The 24,378-nt window shown below is 46.9% G+C and overlaps 1 protein-coding gene across 4 annotated transcripts in view; it reads left to right on the top strand.

The window, feature by feature from the left end:
- Positions 1–24,378, top strand: part of EPRS1 (glutamyl-prolyl-tRNA synthetase 1) — a 113,374-nt gene that overhangs the window by 65,751 nt on the left and 23,245 nt on the right. The window contains exons 18-29 of one of the 4 annotated variants that reach the window (XM_040430449.1): positions 822–1,184; positions 2,804–3,025; positions 7,354–7,593; positions 8,011–8,238; positions 8,631–8,902; positions 13,102–13,153; positions 14,709–14,918; positions 15,405–15,477; positions 16,569–16,648; positions 16,832–16,933; positions 18,869–19,024; positions 19,408–19,605. In XM_040430449.1, the coding sequence (XP_040286383.1) occupies positions 822–1,184; positions 2,804–3,025; positions 7,354–7,593; positions 8,011–8,238; positions 8,631–8,902; positions 13,102–13,153; positions 14,709–14,918; positions 15,405–15,477; positions 16,569–16,648; positions 16,832–16,933; positions 18,869–19,024; positions 19,408–19,605 (2,196 nt within the window). The remainder of the gene's footprint in view (positions 1–821; positions 1,185–2,803; positions 3,026–7,353; positions 7,594–8,010; positions 8,239–8,630; positions 8,903–13,101; positions 13,154–14,708; positions 14,919–15,404; positions 15,478–16,568; positions 16,649–16,831; positions 16,934–18,868; positions 19,025–19,407; positions 19,606–24,378) is intronic. The other 3 variants (XM_040430450.1, XM_040430451.1, XM_040430452.1) reach the window with 3 other exon arrangements.

Raw genomic sequence — 24,378 nt, 5'->3', positions numbered from 1 at the left:
AATGGATTTTCAGGCCCAGAAAATTCAACCTCAAATGAATCTACCCTAAGGGTTCATTCACGTGCCAGAGATCCTCTATAGTATGTACATACTGAGATCCTCCCCTGAAAGTAATCTGTGTCACATCAGAGATGTAGGCTGGATTTACACTGTTTCCTAGTGTCCATTTGCCATATGTGCCAGGGATGCTCTTGGTTCATGTATCAAACATATCCATAGGCACTGTCCACTGTCCGGCTGGTATAGTGGCTTTTCCTCTTGGGATAGCATTATCTGCTGCCCCAATTCCACACAGAGACAGTCCAGTGACAAAACGTAAATTGTGACGTATACATTGTTTACCATGGGAGACGATGCCTTAACTGTAGCATTTATCAGCGGTGTACATTGGGAAATACTTCCAATATATACCCTCTGGATGCTGCAGAATGCCCTATTGTATGTACAAGGGGAGCTGTGAAATGGCCATGAGCCCTGACAACATTTTATTGCACATATGAAGAGTCAATAAAAGATTAGGGAAGGAAAGTCCCTGGTGAGGACAGCGCGCCTCCATGTCACAGGCAGCACGGGGTCGGCAACCTTCGGCACTCCGGCGGTTATGAAGTTACAATTCCCAGCATAATGATAGTTTTGAGTAGAGCAGAGCAAGTATGCATGTTGGGAGTTGTAGTTTCACAACAGCTGGGGTGCCGGAGGTTGCTGACCTCTGATCTACAGTGCGAGGACTTCACCCAGCGCGTCTCAGCTTTCTGGGCCCCTGTTTGACACGAGCAGCAGGGCAGAGGTTACATCACTAAATTGTTGTTTATTTGCCACAGGCAAAGGCGAAACCCACAGAAGCCCCGGTGAAAAGCGCCCCTGCCCCATCCCCCGTGTCAGCAGCAGATCCCTCCGTTCTATACAACAAAGTCACAGCTCAGGGAGACCTCGTCCGGGACCTCAAGACCAAGAAAGCCGAAAAAGCTGAGATCGACACGGCTATTAAAGTTCTTCTGTCGCTGAAAGCAGAATATAAACAGGCAACCGGTCAGGACTACAAACCCGGAAATGCTCCAGCACCGAGCGCCCCGGTCTGCCCTGTGGTGGTGGCCACTAGCGGTGGTGACGCCAAAGCTGCTTATGACAGGGTGACCGAGCAAGGTGAAGTGGTGCGAAAACTAAAGGCGGAGAAAGCCCCAAAGGTAAGGCCAATGAAGACTTATGTATGCCACAATGCAGAGGCAGAGCAGCCAGTCCTTAAAGGGTCACGTAATACCAAGGTATATGGGACTATATAATTTCCTCTGTACTTATAGCACTGTAGAGAGTCTCACGTAAAGGGTATGAACACCTTCGTGAGCAATCTTTTTTATGATTGCATTTTATTCCTTTTGAGTTAAAAAAAAAATTTTTTCAATTAGTCTACTTTCACACTGGCGTTTTGGTTTCCGTTTGTGAGATCCGTTCAGGGCTCTCACAGGCGGTCCAAAACGGGTCAGTTTGCATTCTAATGCATTCTGAATGGAAAAGGATCCACTCCGAATGCATCAGTTTGGCCTCTGTTCAGTCTCCGTTCCGCTTTGGAGGCGGACACCAAAACGTTGCTTGCAGCGTTTTAGTGTCCGTCTGATGAAACTGAGCCAAACGGATCCCGGCACACAATGTAAGTCAATGGGGACGGATCCGTTTTCATTGACACAATCTGGCACTATAGAAAACGGATCCGTCCTCCATTGACTTTAAATGGTGTTCAAGACTGATCCGTCTTGGCTATGTTAAAGATAATACAAACGGATCCGTTCTGAACGGATGCAGACGGCTGTACTATCTGAACGGATCCGTCCATGACGGGAGTGCGAAAGTAGCCTTAGTCTTTATTAAAAAATTTCAGCAAGTTTTGTCATGTGGGGTTAAGTTTTAGCCTAGCTGTGAGCATCTTGCTTTCACTTTCAGTTTGAGATGTCATCTGAGGGCTGTCTATCCCTTATTTTTGAACTGCTGAACTAGCTAAAAAAAAAGTACAACTCAATGACAGAAAGAATTGCTCCTAAAGGGGTCTATAGCCTTTAAAGCAGGGATGCTCAACCTGTGGCCCTCCAGCGGTTGCAAAACTACAACTCCCAGCATGCCTGGACAGCCTACAGCTATTATGGCATGCTGGGAGTTGTAGTTTTGCAACAGCTGGAGGGCCGCAGGTTGGGCATCCCTGCTTTAAAGGCTGGGGAGCATTTTTTTTATCATTACATTTACTCATTTTGGGCTAAAAATAATATATATATATTTTTTTTTATACACCCTTCACTTTCCATGTATCTCCAGACTCTCTTAACTCCTGACAGCTCATAAACTCACCTTTTTAAATTATCACACTGGTAAGAATTGAGTTGTATGAGCCGTCAGGAATTCAGAGATAAGTGCCACAGATCGAGCAGTCAGAGCAGCCCTCTGATGGGTCCACTGTAAAGCAGAAATAAATGGTCTGGAGATGCACAGAAATTGTATCATGAGAACAATAGAGCTGTCCTACACTTCTACACCTACTGTTCCTATGAGGATTACCTTGCAGATAACATCTTTCCTGTGCTACAGAAGGACAAGATTTTATATATATTCCATTTTCGTGGCATAGTATTTCCAAAATTAAAAATATTTTTCAAAATGTCTTTTTTGAGTATCCCTTTCTGATGAAATTATGGCCTGTGACTTACCTGCTATACCCGCTTATTGCAGTGCTTTTTTTTTTTTTCTTGTTTTCTTTTAAACTTTCTAAACTTCCTCTTTCCTCTGTATCTGTGCTGCTTCTTCTGGTCTCCGCACAAAGCCTCAGGTAGAAGCGGCCGTGAAAACTCTCTTAGAGCTGAAAACGCAATATAAACAAGTAACGGGACAAGAGTACAAGGCGGGCAGCCCTCCTGTAGCTCAGGCCGGCGGCCCCGCCACCGCTCCCTCCAGTGCTCCGTGCTCAGATAGCTCCGTAGTATACAACAGGATAGCGGAGCAAGGAGAGGTGGTCCGACAACTGAAAAGCAAGAAGGCCTCCAAGGTAGGACGCTGCTGCCGCACGCCACGCTCGGTTGTATGTGCAGCTCGTGGTTTTTCATTGTATTGAACTTTTTCCTGGTGTTGGGGGATTAGGCATCTGGATGTCTAAGACCCGCTAGGAATATTTAAATCAGTAATTTTATAAATCACTGACCAGTCCTGCAGGATGGACACCTTCTGATGGTCTGTGCTGGGGAAGTGGCTGTCTTTCTACGGCCAACGCTAGTAATAGTAATAAGCTATTATTACACGCATGACCACTAGGTGGCAGACAAATGTGGTGCATTGACACTTTAGTTCTTCAGTCCATGTATCCATATGTACAGTAGTACATGTGTTGGGTGTGCATGCATAGATATTTAAAGGGGTTGTCCCATCATTAAATATCATGTTCATTGTAAAGATTTAAATTTAGTGAAATAATGCCCCAGTGGAGACTGATGACATTTCCTTGCACACTATGGTGCCACCTGCTGATCACAATGTATAGGACTGTGCACATCCATCTACTGAGCTGAGTGCTGCTGGGCACACATGCTCAGTCACTCTCCTCACAATCGGGTCTCTGCATAGTGATCCTGCAGAGGAGCCAGGGGAGATGGCTTTATGACATGCTTGTCAGTAGAAGACCAGAACCCTTGCTGTAAAATTGAAGTATAGGTGAGGAGACTGCTTATGAGGATTGACTGGTGACCCAGCCTGTATTATTTCTCTTTGAAGATTCCAGAATCCATAGTACAATGATTTACTATCTGCAGTATAGCTTATTGGGGGACTGTATTTATAGCTGCCAGAGGGGTTAGAAGACTGACCGTGTAACTTACCGGAAACTATATTTACAGCTGCCAGATGGGGAAAGAGACTGATTTGGCGGCAGTAAATATAGTGCTCAGTAAATTCCCCAGTCAATCTATTTACCCCTCTGGCAGCTGTAAATATAGTCCCCGGAAGAGGACTGGCTGGGGAACTTACTAGGGACTCCCGTTTACAGTTGCCAGAGGGGGAAGGAGACTTAATTGGGGAAGTTACTGGGGACAGTACTTACAGATGACAGAGTAGAAAACTGAGAACTATATTTATTTACATCAGCGAGTGGGGAAAGAAGACCAAGTGGGAACTTATTGTGGACCGTATTTACAGTGGTCAGAGGAGGAGTCAGACAGATTGGTGGTGAAGTGGAGCAGACGAATAAGGACATGTAAAGGGAAATTTATCAAGCCCTGCTCTCCAGAATTCTGTCTTTTAAAAAGTCGCAAAATAGGGATTTGTTTGTTTTTTTTAGTTTTTTTTTTAGGTCGCTTGTGCAACAGTTGTGATTTTTTGCAGTTTTTTCAAAAGTAGATGCGAGAGTTTCACTCCAGATTTATCACTGGGGCGTTTTTTAAAACGTCTCAGAAATATCCCAAATATAAATTCAGACTCCTGTACTCCACTTTGCTGTTTGGATAAATGCTTTTATTTCAAAGAGCAGTTCCAGTCAAAAAAAACGTTTTTCGGCATATAGCCTTCTTCAGTACAACTGGAAGGGCATATAGAAAGATCTCAGTGAATACATGACATTGGTCTTGGATACAAATACAGTAAAATAAACATAAAGAGATGTCAATACAACATGTAGATAGAAGAACCAAAGAGGCGATATAAATGTACTAGATTGCACAGAACACATGGCCATCCGGTTGATCCAGACTCAGACAAAAATATTCTCAACAGGAGGCATCACAGGAAGTCCAGGAAAGGGGATTTAAATGGGTGGCAGGTTGCTGCAGTGATGTGGGGCTCTATGGCCCTGTGTGGCTTGCGCTGGAATAAGGCGGTAGCCTAGAAAGAAAGGCGCCATGTCTGTGATGGTGTCCGTCGCAATTAAATAGTGGCAACGCTGCAGCGGAAGTAAGGGGCGTAGTCTAGCTGACGTACTTCCGGTTTCTGCGCTATGGGGATAAGTTAAGATGGTGGGTGTTGCTCAATATGGGTACGGCGCATGCACAGAGTAACCCGTGAGGAAGGATCATGACCGGCATGCAATGGGCATGCGCTGATTGGCGGCGCATGCGCAGAGATGACTGCTTAGAAGGCGATGTAGATGAGAATCATCATGCGCAGTGGTGGTACACAGTGGAAAGATAGGAGAAAGCTACTAGCTAGGCACGGAGCCTGCGCACTATACCTGAGAATAAATGGAGTACTGGGAGATGTCAGTATTGTGAGGACTAGGACAGCGTGAGACTTAACATGGATGGTTGGAAGTGCAGGAATAGTAGGAAATCATACCAAAGGATATAGTGAATGCGGCTCCAGCCAGGGAGGGGATATTCAATATCTGGTCTGAAATGGATGGAGATAGGAATATGGTTCGTTCTGATTCCTACTGCATAAACAGTTCTTATCAAATGGATGCATATAAATCACATCTAGTATCAGTATGAGCATGTAATCAATGACCTATAGCTTTTATTACACATGCAATAGAGTATGCTTATATAGGAATCAGAGAAAGCTGCCAACTTCATATTCTCGGTTGAGCCCCTTTTGGTTCCAAGGTTTGTAGGCGGTGGATCCAAAGTGCTTCCCTATTCATGAGCGACACCATTGCCCAATTGCGTTTCCAGGTGGTGGGACAAATATCAGTCCCTAGAAGAGGCGAGGACATATCCCGCATTCTCATGAATAGGGAAGCACTTTGGATCCACCGCCTACAAACCTTGGAACCAAAGGGGCTCAATTCCTATCTCCATCTATTTCAGACCAGATATTGAATATAATATACTCGCATGCGCCGTACCCATATTGAGCAACACCCACCATCTTAACTTATCCCCATAGCGCAGAAACCAGAAGTACGTCCGCTAGACTCCGCCCCTTACTTTGTCTGCAGCGTTGCCACTATTTAATTGCGACGGACACCATCACAGACATGGCGCCTTTCTTTCTAGGCTACCGCCTTATTCCAGCGCAAGCCACACAGGGCCTAGAGCCCCACATCACTGCAGCAACCTGCCACCCACTGTGGGTACTTTAACTCTACGCTTTTTCTCCACCTATGCGGCTCAACCAGGTAAGATCTCCTGTGTACCTCCTCTATATATTCGATTCAGCCTGTACAACATCATATTCTAGTATTACCATACAGCTTATTCTAGTATTACCATATAGCCTACTAGATAACGTACATGTGTATTATATAAGGTGTATCCCACTCAGCATATTAATCTGGAAACTGGATGTATACTAGATGATCTACATGTCATTTTCCCTCCTTAACACCCTCCACCCCATCCTGGGCCTCCCCGCTACTGTGATATGTGACGCTGACCCCAGACCGGCCATCCATGTGGATCAACACACTTTTCATGTCCTTCCTCGTGATTTTGAATTTAAATCCCCTTTCCTGGACTTCCTGTGATGCCTCCTGTTGAGAATATTTTTGTCTGAGTCTGGATCAACCGGATGGCCATGTGTTCTGTGCAATCTATATACATTTATATCGCCTCTTTGGTTCTTCTATCTACATGTTGTATTGACATCTCTTTGTTTATTTTACTGTATTTGTATCCAAGACCAATGTCATGTATTCACTGAGATCTTTCTATATGCCCTTCCAGTTGTACTGAAGAAGGCTATATGCCGAAAAACGTTTTTTGACTGGAACCGCTCTTTGAAATAAAAGCATTTATCCAAACAGCAAAGTGGAGTACAGGAGTATGAATTTATATAATTATCTGGTCTGGGAACCATCTCCTGTTGCCCACACAATCAGATTGGAGTACTATCCAACCTTATGTACTATCCAGTCCACTAAGGGTAGTGCAGAAGACTGGGGTAGCATTTCTGGACAAAAGTGTTAGGTTCAAAGATGAGCCTAATTTAACAAGCAACATGCGGCATTTGATAAATTTGGTGCAAAGTATGCCAACACAGACTCAAGGGAAACGGATTTCAAATATTGCCGTCGTGGTAGATTCCCCCCTATACAGCGCTGGCGAAGGGTTTTGAGAGTTGTAGGCAGACGTGTCATGTCACACTGCCCCGCAGCCTGCTCGGAATAGTGCAGATTAGTACCGGTGCTGGAGGGGGAATACAGGGAAGGAGAAGAAAGTTGAAAAATATGTATTTTTGGGGAGCAAAGCAGTTAAAATGGCATTTAATAGCCTTTTTCGAAAATTGTATTTATTTATTTTTTAAACATGTCTTCGCTCTTACTGTAAAGATGTTTGAAGTGTCCGCACTGGATAGAATTTTCTGGAACTGTGCCATCTCACTTCTTGCTTTCTTCGGCTGATCTTTGCCTGAGCTTTGCTTCTTCTGTCCTTCTCTTCCCTCTGCATTTAGGAGGCGATAGATGCCGCAGTGAAAACCCTCTTAAACCTTAAAGCAGAATACAAGCAGCTCACGGGGCAGGAGTACAAGCCTGGGGGTCCTCCTGCTCCTCAGTCTCCTCCTAGTGCATCAGTCCCTCCAATAACCTCTAGTCAAACAGGCCCCCCACCCAGCGACAGTACCAGTCTGTACAACAAGGTGGCGCAGCAAGGGGAGCTTATCCGCAAGCTCAAATCTGAAAAGGCTCAAAAGGTAACGGGTTTTAGCCCTGTGTTGGACGTCTTTTACTTTTTGGTGTCCTCCGTTAATTTCAGTCGCAGTTGCACTAAAATATGTTCAGTCTTTTTGTATGATGCTGGGTTTTACCATATTCCACACATGTTCTCATTATATGGTATGGAAGATGCCATAACCATCAGCTGATCACCGCAGTTTGGCATCTCACACCCCTGGCATGTACCTAACTTGCACATCGGGCATGCTAGTTAGCAGTTTTCCTAAGGCCCTGCTCCATGATAACCTTATCACCTAGTGCGTTATATGGACACTGGTTGTCTTTGTGAAACAACCCTTTAAGATATTCTGGTAAATATGGTGACAGATGCATTCTAGGACCGTGTCACTGAATTGTGGACCGTTGGATGACACATGGTCTTTTCATTGTTGTAGGACAAGGTAGACGAGGCGGTAAAAGCCCTGCTGTCTCTGAAGGCAGAATACAAAGAAAAGACCGGGCAGGAGTACAAGCCTGGGCAACCACCTGCGAGCACAGCGCCGGAGCCACTTGTAAAAGCTCAAGATAACAGGTCCACGTCTTCTGAGGCTGAAGATCTGCTCGACAGGCTCACCAAGCAGGGAGATGAGATCCGAAAACTGAAGAGTGAGAACGCTTCCAAGGTGAGCAAGACTTGTGGCATGATGCCTGACTCACTGAATCTATTGATTCCTTTATTTATTGGGATATATCTGTGACATATGCTGTCCTGTGGTCTGTAGTGTATACTCTTACAATGCACTGACAGACCCCGCACCAGCTTCTACATTGGCTGGGCCTGCAGTTCTGGACACCAGTAGAGGGAGCTTTGGAGCTTCCCGCATACATTTATGCATTAAACTAAGCAGAGAGCTCCCCCTAGTGGCAGCTTCAGGCAATCAGATTTTTAATTTTTTCAATTCAATGGTTGTGCAGGGGATAGAGACCTCTGTTTCTGGATAAAACCAATGCTTTTTACAGTTCCTTTAATGGCACTTGTTGTTCTTGGAGGTTTACAATGGCTGTTTATCCCTAGGATAAAGTTGATGCTGCTGTGAAGGATCTTCTTGACTCAGTACTTGCACTGAATCAGTACAAGGCTCAAGCCGGAACGGAGAGTAAATCGGTGACCATAACGGGATCTCAGGATAAAAACCCTAAAGAAAACAAACAGCATAAGGAGAAAGAAAATAAGTCTGAAAAACAGAACAAGCAGCCAAAACAGGCAGACGGTCAGAAGAAGAAGGATGGTGGCAAGGAGGCTGGCGGAGCTGCTGGTGAGGGGCAAGGCCCTAAGAAACAGAGCAGGTACGGCTACAGTCCTCTGCATGAGACAGACATATTTCTTCCTTACACGATCATATTTTGTAATTGTTATTCCCATCTTGGCTTATTGCTAGGACAGGGCATCACTTCATGAATCGTGGAAGTCTGACTTCTGAGAATGGCAGGGCTGCAGTACTACCTCAGTGCTGCTTCACCTTTTAAAGGGATTGATTGTATCATCTCAGACAATGGGGGCATATCCTAGCAATATGCCCCCATTGTCTGAGATGATACAACCCCTTTAGGTTTTCCCTTACACAGCTGTGCATTCATAGCGCTGCGCAGTAGTTTCTCGCCCATTTCCTTGGGGGACACAGGAAACCTTGGGTATAGCTCATCTCCATAGGAGGCGTGACACTAAGTGAAAACTGTTAAGCCCCTCCTCCAGCAGCTATACCCTCAGCCTGGAGAGAGAGACTGCCAGTTTTTGCTTAGTGTCCAAGGAGGCAAGACCTCCCTGCTTCGCAGGGCTGTTTTTCTCCTTCATTTTTTCTTTTTCTTTTACTATTCACCGGGACAATAGAGACGCACTAGGACCTCTCTGTTTCTCCCGGGGTCGAGCTGCGCCAGTGCCGGTCATCCGCACTGCCGCCTCCCCCACAGAAGACAAGGAGGACCAGGGCAGCCCAGCTCCCCTGCATCCCGCCAACGTAAGGGTCTCCCACATGTCAAGCCCCTTTCCAGCTTCCTGCCACTGCGGTGCCAGTAGCTGAAGGGGCGACCCTGCTGGAATGGACAGAGGGTGAAGACTTCGGGATGGTGAGAGTGGCTGTTCCAGCCTCCCCTTGCTCTCTGCGCTCTGCTCACCCCCCAAGGCCTCACCTGTCTAGCCTATGCTGTGCAGTCACTTGGGCTCCAATTCACCGCAAGAGCGGACCCTGATCAGGCGCACTACTACAGGCTAAGTGCCTTTCTTCAGCCGCAGCAGGGGCAGGCAGGCAGGGAATCGCAGCGATCGCTCTATCTGTGGGGGTGGACAGGCTCTCCCTTACTGCGACGATCGTATACTACTGAGGGAAACTCTGCATTCAACTGCGCCATATGGAGTCGCAGTCTCTCATTTACAGCGCCGCAGACCGCCCCTCCCCGTTCTTCCCTTCTCTATATTTGAATCGCGCGCGCGAACGCAGCATCGGTGGGGGGCGGGGCTTCGCTTCCTGCTCCCCTCTCATTCCCGCCTTCAAAATTCACGTTGTTGGATCTCTCCTGCCACTGCTGCTGCTCCTTCTGCTGACGCACTGCCCTGAGGTCTTCGCTCTGGTAGGACTGTTAACCCCTTCCTAGCACCAGCAGCCCCTAGCCTGGACAGCCCCCCCCCCCCCCCCCCCCCTTTTTTTTTTTCCTGCCAACCTTATCACCAACATGTCTGACCCCTCAGGGGCCTCTAGGCCCTGGTATCACGCCTGCACCGCCTGTGAAGCGCCCTTTCCACGGGGGCAATCAGACCCGCATTGCTCTGCATGCCAGTCCCCAATACAGGGTCCACCACTTGCTGTGCCGCCCCCTGTTTCCTTGGATCCACCTGATTGGGCAAGATCCCTGTCCCAGGCCGTGGAAATCCTCACTCATCATTTATCGGAGTCGAAACTGCCGATAAACATTCTGGAACTGAGGGCGATTCTCCTTTCGCTCTGGCACTGGACTCCACTGCTTCGGGGCCATCCCATCTGTGTCCAGTCGGACAACGCCACGGCTGTGGCGTATATAAATCATCAAGGGGGCACTCGCAGTGCAGTGGCTATGCGGGAAGTTTCTCACATCCTCCGCTGGGCGGAAACTCATGTTCCGGCCCTGTCGGCAATTTACATCCCGGGGGTGGACAACTGGGCGGCGGACTTCCTCAGCCGGACGACTATCGACCCGGGCGAGTGGTCTCTGCATCCTGACATGTTAGAGTCCATTTGCCTCCGTTGAGGTCGTCCGGATGTGGATCTCATGGCCTCCAGGTTCAACCACAAGCTCCCCACCTTCCTGTCCATGTCCAAGGACCCCAGGGCGTACGGTGCCGACCCTCTCGTTCTTCCGTGGTCGGAATTTTCCATCCTGTACGTGTTTCCGCCCCTCCCCCTTCTGCCGCGGGTTCTCCGAAAAATCGCGGCAGAGGGCATGCCTACGATCCTGATAGCCCCAGATTGGCCTCGCCGGCCTTGGTACGCTGACCTGATGTTGCTCCTGCGAGACGCGCCTTGGCCGCTGCCTCTAAGAGAAGACCTTCTCTCTCAAGGGCCGATCTTCCACCAACATTTAGGGTCGCTACGTTTAACGGCATGGCTGTTGAGACCGCAGTTTTAACGCGACTGGGTTTTTCGGTGGATGTGGTTCGTACCATGATCTGCGCACGGAAGCCGGCCTCGTCCAGGATTTATTACCGGACTTGGCGGTCTTACCTAGGGTTTCGCGAAAATCTGGATGTTCCTCCTTTTCGTTTTTCCCTCCCCACGATCCTGTCCTTTTTACAGTCTGGCCTGGACCTGGGTCTCAGCTCATTAAAGGGTCAGGTCTCGGCGCTTTCCATCCTCTTCCAGCGTCCTTTAGCCCCTCTCGGACCTGTCAAAACCTTCATCCAGGGAGTTGCTCACTCTGTGCCTCCGTATCGCTCTCCTATTCCACCCTGGGACCTTAATGTTGTGCTCTCGGCGCTCCAATCCTCCCCCTAGGAGCCCTTACGGAGGGTCTCTCTTCGCCTTTTGTCCTGCAAAGTCATATTCCTTGTGGCCATCATGTCTCTACGACGGGTGTCTGAATTGGCGGCGCTTTCTTGTACTGAGCCCCTTTTGGTCTTCCACCAGGATAAGGCTATTCTCCGTCCTGTCCCTTCCTTCCTTCCGAAGGTGGTCTCCGCCTTTCACCTTGTTGTGGACAACCTCAATGAGGACATCGTCCTCCCTTCCCTTTTGTCCGTCTCCTTCTCACCCTCGAGAACGGGAGCTTCACCGCCTGGATGTCGTTAGGGCCCTGAAGATTTACCTGGAGGTCACCGGACCTTTTCGGCGCACGGACTCTCTTTTTGAGGTTCCGGAAGGTCCGCGCAAGGGGTTGGCGGCGTCCAGGGTGTCTATTGCCCGCTTCATCAAGATGGCTATTGCCGAGGCTTACCGCGCCAAGGGCAAGGAGACGCCCTTTGGTGTTACCGCTCATTCTAAAAGAGCGGTCGGTGCCACTTGGGCTCAGAGGCATCAGGCTTCGGCTGAATAACTGTGTAAGGCGGCCACCTGGTCTTCCTTGCACACCTTCACCAAGTTCTACAGGGTGAACACCTATGCATCGGCGGATGCTGCTTTGGGCCGCCTGGTCTTGCAGGCGGCGGTTTCTTGATACCTCCGGTGGTTTCGCCTTGGGCTGTAGTCCCTCCCCTCTTGGACTGCTCTCGAACGTCCCAAGGTTTCCTGTGTCCAAGGAAATGGGCGAGAGAACGAGATTTTTGTATAACTTACCAGTAAAATCTCTTTCTCGCTCTTCCTTGGGGGACACAGCACCCACCTATTGTTCTGGTTTACCGTTACGGTTTAGTTGCCCCTGTCGGGTAGTTGACTTGTTTGGTTTCACATGGTTGGTCATTGCATTTTTTTTCACTACTTGGACACGCAACTGGTAGTCTCTCTCCAGGCTGAGGGTATAGCTGTGGAGGGGGCTTAACCGTTTTCACTTAGTGTCACGCCTCCTAGGGAGTTGAGCTATACCATGGTTTCCTGTGTCCCCCAAGGAAATGGGCGAGAGAGATTTTACTGGTAAGTTATACAAAAATCTTGTTTTCCTGCCCAGCGGGGGGCTTCTGTGCAGGATAAAACCAGTGCAGCGTCCCCTTCATTCTCAGGATCAGCGGGAGTCCTACAAGTCTGCTGACCCATTAAATTCAAGGGAATGAATAAGATGTTGGCCATGTATGACGCATGACCTCTGTTCTCCACAGAGATGTCAGTCCCAGGGGTGAGCCCAGAATCTGTCAGACATTTATGGCATTCACAGTGGATATGCCATGTTGGGAGTACTCCTTTAAGTAAATCAGGGACCATGGGGGATAGATCTCCTCGGACCTTTCCATAGTCCATAGTGGCTGCTAGTAGTAGACGGCAGAGGATAACTCGACTACAAAGCGATATAACACAGCGTTAGTGTACGGTATGATGACCAATTGTGATTTATCTTTGTTATAATCATTTTTGGTATATTGTTTTGTTTAGGCTGGGGCTGGAGGCAAAGAAGGAGGAAAACCTTTCTGACTGGTTCTCTCAGGTAATATTGATTTTGTGGTGTACATGTTCTGTGTAACTGGATGTGTATCAGCCCCTGTTCACAATGCCACTGATTGTGTGTGCCACGTGCATGCAATAGGATGCTTATACATGCCTGCCATCACATAACAACTTAGCAATCTGACATACTTTTGCTTGACAGCTGATTTTCAATTTTTTGTTTTTTCTCCGTCTCGATCCGTGGCCCCCATTGGGGAGATATTTGCGTTTTTTATTTTATGCAAATTAGCTTCTTGGTGCAACAAAGGTGTCACCTTTCCACGTAAAGCTTCGCTCATTTTCCATGATGGCTGCGCCCTCCCCATCGAGTGACAGGGCCAGGCAGTGCCGACAGAACTATGCCTGGCCCTGAAGTTTTGTACCTGCGCATTTGCCTCTGTGATAGGTGCATGCGAGGTACAGGCCAGGCTGAAGGAAACTGGTGAAGATGCAAGCATCGGCACAGTACAGGTTCCTTCAACCTGAAAAGCACCTGGCCTATCAAAGAGGCGAACACTCAGGCATGAGACTTCAGGGTCAGGCGTGGCTACGTCAACACTGCCTGGTCCTGTCACTGAAAGGATGGGGGGGGGGAAGCCCCAATCAAAGCCAGTACTCTCTGCTCTGCTCTGATGAGTGGCAAGCACTCCCAAACAGCTGTCTGCAGGTGCAATACTTTCATAGTTATTACCCCTCATGTCTCAAGGCCTGTTTTAGGGTACTTTCACACTAGCGTTTTTCTTTTCCGGCACTGAGTTCCGTCATAGGGGCTCAATACCGGAAAAGAACTGATCAGTTTCATCCCCATGCATTCTGAATGGAGAGAAATCAAGAGGTCTTCAGTTCAGTCACTGAATAGCGTTTTGCACGGAGATAATACCGCAGCATGCTGCGGTATTATCTCCCTCCAAAATTCCGGATCAGATGCCGGATCCAGCATTAATTTACATTGAAATGTATCCGTGCCGGATCCGGCATTAAAAATACCGCAATGCCGGATCCGTCCTTCCTGTCTGCACATGCGCAGACCGGAAAAAATGTGAAAAAATATATATATACCGGATCCGTTTCTCCGGATGACATCCAGAGAGACGGATTCGTTCTTGCAAAGCATTTGTAAGACGGATCCATCTACAAATGCTGTGCGTTTGCATGGAGATTGCCGGATCCAGCAGGCAGATGTGATCACTCTGCCGCAAGTGTGAAAGTAGCCTAAAAGCTCAACCTATTGACTTATAGGATAGCTGCCCTTACGTCTGGTGGCATTAGAGGTGGAGCTCATTTGCATGCCCTCTTTCAAGAATTCCGGATTCGCATATTGCTAGAATCACGTAATGTATTTTGGTAGCTCAAAAATCTGCTGTGGAAATTTACACCATCTATCCCCCCGGGGCGAGGTTATTTGTGACACATGCACGGTGTCAATGCACCAAATACATCACAAAATCTGCACCAGCAATACCGCAGCCGAAAACGCAAGCTGAATTTAAATAAGAATCCCGCGTACTAATGCTATGTAGATTTACGCTATATACATGTTCTTCCGTGCCTCACAGGTGATCACAAAGTCAGAGATGATTGAGTATTACGACGTCAGCGGGTGTTACGTGCTGCGACCATGGGCCTTTGCCATCTGGGAATCCATTAAAGAGTTCTTTGATCGCGAGATAAAGACGTTGGGTGTGGAAAACTGTTACTTCCCTATGTTCGTGTCTCAGGCAGCACTTGAGAAAGAGAAGACCCACATTGCTGACTTTGCCCCAGAGGTACGGTAAAAATAAAGGCGCAGGCCAAAAGTGAGGCTTGGTCTACATGGAGGATTAGGCTGCACAGCTAAAGATTGCAAAGTGAATGGGGTTTTGTTGTAACCCACAAATGACTTGTACCTGCGAAATCCAAGCTTGAGACCCATCCACTAGCGCTGCACTGCAGTCTTTGGCGGTGTGACTTGACCCTGTGCCTTTTTATGGGCAGACGTCCCAGGATCTATTGAAGGACCCAAGGGTGGTCTGACCATATGCCATGTGGTTAGGGATTACTTGGGTATGCTCTAAACCAGGGATGCAGCTCTGTTCAGGTCCAAGGGCTGCCTTGTCACAATATATCCCCAGCCACATGCTCCCTGTCTTGTCTAATTTAATGTAATTGGACGTGCTTCACCTGCTACCCCCAAAGCTTTAATCCCTATCAGTCCCAGTTTTGCTAATGCTTTTATTAAAAGTAACAGTCTAATGCTTTGTGTTCTTTTCTAGGTAGCCTGGGTGACCAGATCTGGGAAGACTGAGCTGGCAGAACCAATCGCTGTGCGGCCAACGAGTGAAACGGGTAAGGAACTATAGAAGAAGGAAAACCATTGTGCTGCTGTCATAATGGGTGCACCTTCAGAGCACAGAAAGTCCTGGGTGTCCGTTGTGACCAGGATTGTTCTGCATCTGAATAGGTGAACCAGCTGTGCAGACATTATATCCTGTTATGTCATGAAAACCTCGCTTTGGGAATTGCTTTCCTGATCCCATTGGATGGGATCTGAATCCGTTCCCTGGTGTTAAGAATATGGCTTCTGCCCAATGCCATAATGAAAACACTGGCCCTGGAAAAAATAGTACAAGTGGCCCTGCTTTCTAGTTGAGTCCAAATTGATGGAAGGCAGAGCCAGCAATACCATATTGCGGCACATTATACCACCCCAACAGAGCCAAATACCACAGTCCACCACAAAATACTGCAGCACAAAATACATCCCCCAAAAACTTCAGTGGCCGGCCGTGAGGAGGACCCAGGCGCCCCCTGGGAAATTTCCCTGTAAGGTCTGTGGCCAATCCGCCCCAGCACATATGCAGGCTGTTTATCCCCCATGTACTTCACCTATTTAGTTAGTGATGCTGTATTGGTACAGTGCAAGAAAAAAAACACAAGCGTATAAGTAAAATAAGCTTAAAAGGGATTCTGTCACCTCTTTTTACCCTATAGAGATGCGGACATGCACGGCTAGATCGCCGCTAGCATGTCCGCAATATACCGGTCCTATATCTCTGAGTGGTTTTATTGAGTGTAAAAAATGATTTTATATATATATATATATATATATATATATATATATATATATATATATATACACAATCTAGCCGTGCATGTCTGCATCTCTATAGGGTAAAAAGAGGTGACAGAACCCCTTTAGTTGTCCAATTTTATGGGGTGTTTTTTTTTTTTTTTTTGTTCAGACCCATGGAAAGAAGCATACCTCTCTCTCTTTTCTCTCCCTCTCCCTCTGGTCCACCGCTGCATTCGCTATCTTTATGTATATAGCTCTAACGTATTCTGCAGCGTTTTACAATTACATTTAACCCTTTGGGTTTTGATGGTTGCTAATAAAAATAAAAAAATGGTTTTTTAACATAATCGTATTTTTCTTCCAGTTATGTATCCTGCATATGCTAAGTGGGTGCAGTCTCATCGTGACCTCCCTATAAAGCTGAACCAGTGGTGCAATGTTGTGGTATGTGCATCCGGTCTGCAGCGCTTGTCTGCTTCTGCTGATTCCAATTTGTCTATAAAAAAAAAATATGCTGTCTGTCTTTGATTTTGGGATAAGTGTCCAGAAAAAAGAAAATTTCAGGTTGGCAACCCTGACATAGACTTTGTCGTCTCTGACCTTCATAAATCTTGTCTGTTTTTTCAGAGGTGGGAGTTCAAGCATCCTCAGCCATTCCTCCGCACCCGAGAGTTCCTTTGGCAGGAGGGACACACTGCTTTTGCTACGTACGAGGAGGCAGCAGAGGAGGTATGCCAGTCCTATACATGTCAATTTTTATTTACGGTACTTATGTTTTAATTTAGATTTTAGCTATACAGTACATATTACCACCATACACTACTTATGCTCCCATAGTGCACCCAGCATAGTATTATGCCCCAGAAGTGCCCCAATGTAGGATATTTATGCCCCCAGAGTGCCCCTACAAAGAGAGTTTACGCCTCCATAGTGCCCCCACATAAAATTATGCCCCCAAAGTGACCCTGTACTGTTACTAAAATAAAATAAGGAATACCCCCCGCCTTGTTCCCCTGGTTATTGGAGCAAACCTTGCTCTCTATCAGCAGGCACAATGCTGCGGCGTCAGGAGACCGGCTGAGCAAAAGAGCTCCAGCTGATTCACCGGTCTACAGAGCCCGGCAGGCACCTTGTGTCACCGCATCGTGCCCGTCTGCCAAGGCGAGGTGCGGCTGGGGAAGGGTGGAACGAGGAGCTTGACAGCTCCTTTTGTCACCATTGCATTCAACTATATTTGTGTCCTCCGTACGCAGATACAGTTGAAATTGGGACATCCCTCAGCCCTCCTGGGGCCACAGGACTGGACGGTTGGGAGGTAGGAATATAAATATTATTATTTTTTTACACTATTTGGGATCATGTCCAAGTTTTTTTATTATCTTGGATAGCCAATTTAATTTATATGTATCAGACCACCTACATAAAGTACAGGTTTTCCCACAAACAAACCCAAAACCTCGTACCTCGTGCCAAAGACTGAAGAGAAAAATAAATCATGACCGCCGGAATGGGTGGATAAATTAGGCATCAGGTCTGGGTAGACTTCTGCTGAATGATGACTAGTGCTCCCTTTACATTTGGGACAAGTGGAGGTAATGTCCTCAGCTGTCCACTAGATGGCAGCACCTCCCCATTCTCTGGCACTTACTTGCAGTCTTCATCCTTGCTCCGTTTGCCAAGTGTCCTTATTTCACCCGGCTCAGCTCATTTCTATAGGGTCATGTAAATGGCGTTTTGCCCAAGTTCTCAAGTACAAGGGGTCTCATTATTTACTCACGTTACGTTCCTTTTTTTTTTTTTTTTCTTTTTTTCCAGTCCCATCACTTTGTCGGGCTATAAATAATTACAGCTTCTCCTTTGTAAGAAGTGTTTATAAAGTCACATTGGAAATTGATGTAAATGTCTATTACATAGACTGCACTAAAAATAAACCTTTTAATTGTAAAACTAAAAAAAGAGAAGCTGTGACTAAGCGATAAAAATATCAGAAACTAAGATACTAAGAAGATACTGACCCCCCCCTCAGCGAGTCCCTGGACAACCCTGCCTAAGGATGATCCCACTAACTGGAACCGAGCCCTAGAAATCCCTGACCTCTCACTTGCTGGGATAGGAAGGAAGCGGGTAGATGGAAACAGTAAGCAAGTCAGGGGCCAACAGTTTGGTTTAGTAAATGCTCCTGTTGTATTCCCTGCCTAAAGCATAAGGGCTGCCCTTATGAAGGGGGATCCCCCTTAGCCTGAGCCTTGCCCTAAAAGCCTCTGGGGCGTCCCTTTCCGGGGAAAGCGAAGATGACCAGTTACAGGAAAGAGGGGGTTACCAGTGTACAGGTTCTCCTAATTTGGGTGTCAAATGGTAGACCTGAATACCACGGCTTAGTGGCCCGATCTAACACTGATGTATACAAAAGCCCAATGCGCCTCCCTCCACCACCATAATGGGCTTCATCAGGGTCTAATTGTGGTGAGCAGAACGCAATGTAAAAGTAGACAAATCTTGCTCTAAGTGTCACTAAATAGTGTCATAAAAAAAAATACAACTTGTCCTGCCAAAAATGAGCCCTCGTATGGCTACAAACGGAAGAAGGGGTTAAATGCATAGCTTTGCTGTATATGTCTCTGCTGGTTCCGTCCATTAACCAGATATCCCTGATGCCTCCTGCAGGTCCTGCAGATCCTGGATTTCTATGCCCGGGTTTATGAGGAGCTCTTGGCAATTCCTGTAGTAAAAGGAAGGAAGACTGAGAAAGAAAAGTTTGCCGGAGGCGATTACACGACCACCGTGGAAGCGTTCATTTCTGCCAGCGGACGAGCTATACAGGTTTGTATCAGTTATATATTATGATCGGTGTGACTTGGCGCGAAATCCGGCACCTGCTGTGTCCCATTGATGGCAGATTACCAGATAGTCTGGATTATTGGGTGGCTGCAGAGACCTTTTCACGTGTCGGGGAGAATAATATTTAGGAACGTCACCCCCGAATAAATGTTAATGTAAAATCTGCTGCTTATATTCAATTAGAGGAATTTCTGGTTGGATGTGAATGCCAGATTACCAGACTTTTTACGGATTGCTGGAAGGTCATTTCATAGCATTTCCATAATGTGTGATCATCATCTCTCAGAATGCTGCATTAATCACAGCAGCTTTGATAATTTTAGCAAGGTGACCTGTAGAAAAACGTCCCTTTCTCATGTTTGCAGGGTGCCACATCACATCACCTCGGCCAAAATTTCTCAAAAATGTTTGAGATAGTCTTTGAAGATCCTAAGAAGCCGGGTGAAAAGCAGTATGCCTTCCAGAACTCTTGGGGTCTCTCCACCAGGACGATCGGTGCGATGACCATGGTTCACGGAGACAATATGGGGATGGTGCTGCCGCCGCGAGTTGCCTGTGTCCAGGTAAGTCGTGAATTGATTAGATGTCATTGATTAGATGACAGAGACATGGACCCGAATCATGCCAGAGGGCTCCTAGCAGGGACAGAACCTGATCACCTGGTTTGTAAGTTTAATGGATGTATTCCTCTGTAACCTAATAACTACCTATGATGGAAATGTACTTCATGGGCAGCTGTCAGTTCCCACCATGCTGACACTGAACTGAATAATGCTGAGTCTACGAGTTGAGTTCCCACCACAGGATACCCATTTAATTGGTGGGGGTCCTACCTCTTGGTTCACCACTAGTCATAAAACTGCAGACCCTGTACCCCTCAGGGCTCCCCAAAATGAACAGAGCAGCTGGTATGGGTATGAATGCTGCTGTTCCATTCCTCTTTTTTGGGAGTTCCAGAAGTAGCCAAGTTCTGTAGGACACCCACCCATCTAATAGTTATTTCCTGGGGATAACTTGTCACGGCTAGAAGAGTGTAAAAATAGGAATGGTCTTGCAGGGATTTAAAGGGCTTGTCCAGGATTTTGATATTGATAGCTTATCCTCAGAACAAAACATCACTTTCAGATTGATGGGGGGGGGGGTCCACACCATGCATCCCCACCGTGCATCCCCACTGATCAGCTATGGCACAGGAACTGCACAGCTCCATCCATTGTGTAATGATCAGGGCTGTATACTGCATTCACTTGGATGGCAGCAGCGCTGCAGTAACCAGCTCCGTCCACTACACAATGGACGGAGCTGTGTAGTTCCCGCACCGACCTCCGACACGGAAGCTTCAAGGTAACAGATGATGGGCAGCATACCAGCTTCCGCCTATAGGATATTGATGGCCTATCCTGAGGATAGACCATCAATATCAGAATCCTGGACAACCCCTTTAAATAAGAAAATAGCAAGGCAAACCCCTTTAAATACTTGTCCACTCTAATGTACACTACTCACAAAAATGTCAGGGATATTTGGCTTTCGGTGAAATTTATGGAAAATGTAGAAAGTTCACGCTCCAGTGATATTATACCATGAAAGTCGGGCATGTTGAAGCAGCAATGGTGATTTCCTCATCTCGAACAATTTACTGAAACAAAAGCCAACACCAGTGGTGGGTATACCCCCACAAGAAATGTCAGTGTCTCAATTACTTGTCATGTGGCCTTGAGCATCAATTACAGCTTGACAACGACGTCTCATGCTGTTCACAAGTCGACTTATTGTCTGCTGAGGCATGGCATCCCACTCTTCTTGAAGGGTGGCCCTCAGGTCATTGAGGTTCTGGGGTGCAGAGTTACAAGCCTCTACACGGTGACTCAGCTGACCCCATAGGTTTTCAATGGTATTCAGGTCTGGAGAAAGTGCAGGCCACTCCATTTGAGGTCCCCCAGTCTCCAGCAGCCGTTCCCTAATGATGCGACGTCAATGAGCTAGCGCATTGTCGTCCATGAAGATGAAATTAGGCCTGTGTTGTTCATTCAGAGACACAATGACTGGATTAATGATGTTGTTCAAGTAGTATGGGCTTGTCACTGGACCATTCACAAAGTGTAGGGCAGTTCTGTATTGACTAGACACACCTGCCCACACTAACACCTCCACCACCAAAGGTTCGTCTGGTGACAACAGTCTGCTGATGCATAGCACTCTTCTTGATGTCTCCAACATCATTGGCGGCCATCATTTCTGCTCAGCGTGTATTGACTTTTATCAGTGAACAGCACTGAGGCCCACTGGTCCCTTGTCCAGCGTAGATGCTCCCTGGCCCATGTAAGATGGTCAGGTACCATTGCAGGTCGTCTAGCAAGCAGACCACACTGATGTAAACCCATTTGAATGGTCTGACGTGACACTTGGGTGCCACGCCTCCCTTAAATGTTCCTGAGGTTGTGTGACATTTATCATCCGTTTCCTCAGGGCATTGTTCAAAATGAAGCGGTCATCAGTGCAGGATATGGCCAAAGGACTCCCCACTATGATGCGGCCGCCACTGCCACCAATTAAAACATTACGTGGAGGGTGCTCTAAAGGTGCTACTGTGCCACCAATGAAAATAATGAACCCCTAAATGCAAATGTATGGAGCGGACTGCTGCGTTGAGCCCGCTCCATAAACTGCGAGTGACGGCTGTATCATACAGCCTACACCCATCTGTAATTACGGAGAGCGGCAATCCTGCCGAACCACATCATTTAACCTCCTCAGGTCGCTAAACAGTGCTCATCGCAGCAGCCTGCTCCATACATTTGTGTTTAGGGGTTAATTATGTTCATTGGTGGCGCAGGAAGTTCTGAATAATGTGGATTGCACACAGCTTTTTTTTTTTTTTGCGTGGTATCAAATGGTATTAAGTATCGCAATACTTTACGTTATCGAATTAAAATTTTGGCATCGTGACAGCTCTACTTCTCTGCCTTTCTGTGACTCTTCCAGTCTCTCTGTATCTCTGTTGCACCTTGCTGATGACACACAGTGGCCACTTCCATCTGAGAACATCCTGTTTAAAGCCTCGCAATGGCGAGGTACTGTTCATCAATTATTAGATGTCGTCTTGGTCTCATGATGTCAAAATGTGAACAGCATGATGAGGAGGACTGTTTAAATCCAATAAATAATAGTGTGCAGGTTTCCAACCTCTCTCCCAGCTGCAGTCCCAAAGTCAGGAGTAGGTCCGTTCTCCTGTATAAATCAATATAAAGACACACAAATATGGGTCTCTGCTAACAGCTCTCAGTCTTGGGGAATATTCAGATGTAGTCCCTTTGCACAGGCAGTTTTTTCCTTTCCTTCGTTACTGGCTTCCCTGGTCCCAGTGCTGACCAACAACAGAAACCTTTACTCCTTCAAAAGGAAAATGGACATAGTACAGACGCGCAAACAGATCGGTTCACCACCGCGCTTTATTGTCCTTACATGGGAAAAACTTGTCACATCGCACATAAAATTGGTACTTTTGCCCGACCCGGGTTTCGCTTGCCAGCTTCGTCTGGGGCGTCTTTACTTCACTTTCTTTTGGGCGGTGTTTTTTTAAAGCATGTGTTTTTTGATAGTTTTTTTTTTTTTACTATGCCGGCGCCCGGCTACAGGAAGTTTTTTTTTGTTTTTTTTTGCCCTATGTGAATTTTGTAGGGTACATTTTGTATGTAACGTTTTTTTGGAAAATCTGTATGTTCATGTTGTTTTTGTGGGGTTGGGAATTGGGTGGGACCAGCGGTGGGACGGGAACATTGTTGGAGCACCAGAGTTCTTGAGATATTTCTCCTGCCATAACTTACTACCTTGCAGACTATGACTTAAAATAGTAGGATGTAATGTTAGGGGTTTGGGAGAGGCAGCAAAATGTGCTGCGGTGTTCTTGGCGCTGCAGCATTATCAACCTGCTGTGATCTGCCTGTCGGAGACACACCTGTTCCCCACCTCTACTCATTTGCTTCACAAACCATGGGTGGGTCACTCCTATCACTCCACACTCTCCACTCATTCTTTATATGTCACTCATCTCCTATAGATCCTATGCGTAGTTATGTGTGCCTGCATTGTACCTGTTAGCACTCCTCCTTTGTCCTAGTGGCGGTATATATCTCCCCCCCCCCCCCTTCCAATAGTGGCGAAGTGTTGGAGGAACCCCCTCAACATAGGTCAATATCTCCTTCAAGTCCCATTTTAATAGTAGGTGATCTTAATACTTGTCTATCTGCAAAGTTGGACAGGATAGGAGGGTCAGGTGCGGTTAGAGTCACAAATTTTGCCAATGTACTACGAGAGCTGGATCTACATGATATTTGGCGAGTGAGGAATCCGAATATACGTCGGTTCTCCTGTTTTTCTAGCTCTCATCATTCACTCTCTAGGATTGACCTGGCTATAGGATCCCCAGATATGCTGTCTTTGGTGGTGGATGCTGCTACCTGCCGAGAAGTTTATCCGACCATTCCCCAATACAGGTAGTGCTCCAGTTGGGTGTAAGGAGACCTTTTGGAGTGGGTACGTGGAGGCTTAACCCTTTTTGGCTGCAGCTGGTGGATAGGGTATCACGGAGGAGATCCGGGAATTCTTTACTAACAATACAGAGACGGCACCCATGGGAGTAGTGTGGGATTCATGCAAGGCATTTATCCGTGGATTGTACATCCAGCGGATTAACCGCCATAAAGCAAGGTCCAGGGAAACTCGAAAACTGCTCTAGGACTTAGTCATGGAAACGGAAAAGAGATTTGTTGAACATCCCTCACGTGAGCATGAGGCGTCGTGGTGACGGCGCAGATAGACTTAAAGGAACATCATCTTCTTACCGTTGATAATAGACGCTTTTTCCTTAAGCAAAAATACTTTGAGGCTGGGGGGAGTTCTGTCAGACTACTAGCCAGGGTCATTCGGGCACAGGATGGACCATCAAAAATCCTGTCCATCCAAGGTCCTGATGGATCTTTGGTTACGACAGATACAGATATTTTAGCGGTATTCCATACCTACTACAAAAATGTATATCAATCTCTATCAGCAGCGGGCTCCCAAAATATTGCTGACTACCTTGCCGGGATCACTACCCTGTGGATTTCAGTGGAACGTGCGGCCTACTTAGATCAACCTATTACATTGACCGAACTAGAGGTGGCGCTTAAATCATTCCCAAATGAAAAAGCTCCAGGGTTGGATGGCTTACCGGCGGAGTTCTTTAAAAATAAAATATAGCGCTCTATTATTACCACAGTTCCTATGAAAGAGGCAATAATAGTTGTATTGCCAAAGCCTGGGAAGGACCAGACTCTCCCGAGTCGTATAGA

This window comes from Bufo bufo, chromosome 4 (genome assembly GCF_905171765.1).
Source record: "Bufo bufo chromosome 4, aBufBuf1.1, whole genome shotgun sequence".
In the NCBI taxonomy this organism is placed as follows: Eukaryota; Metazoa; Chordata; class Amphibia; order Anura; family Bufonidae; genus Bufo; species Bufo bufo.
The sequence above is the reverse complement of the archived record's forward strand: the minus strand, read 5'-3'. Positions and strand labels throughout refer to the sequence as shown.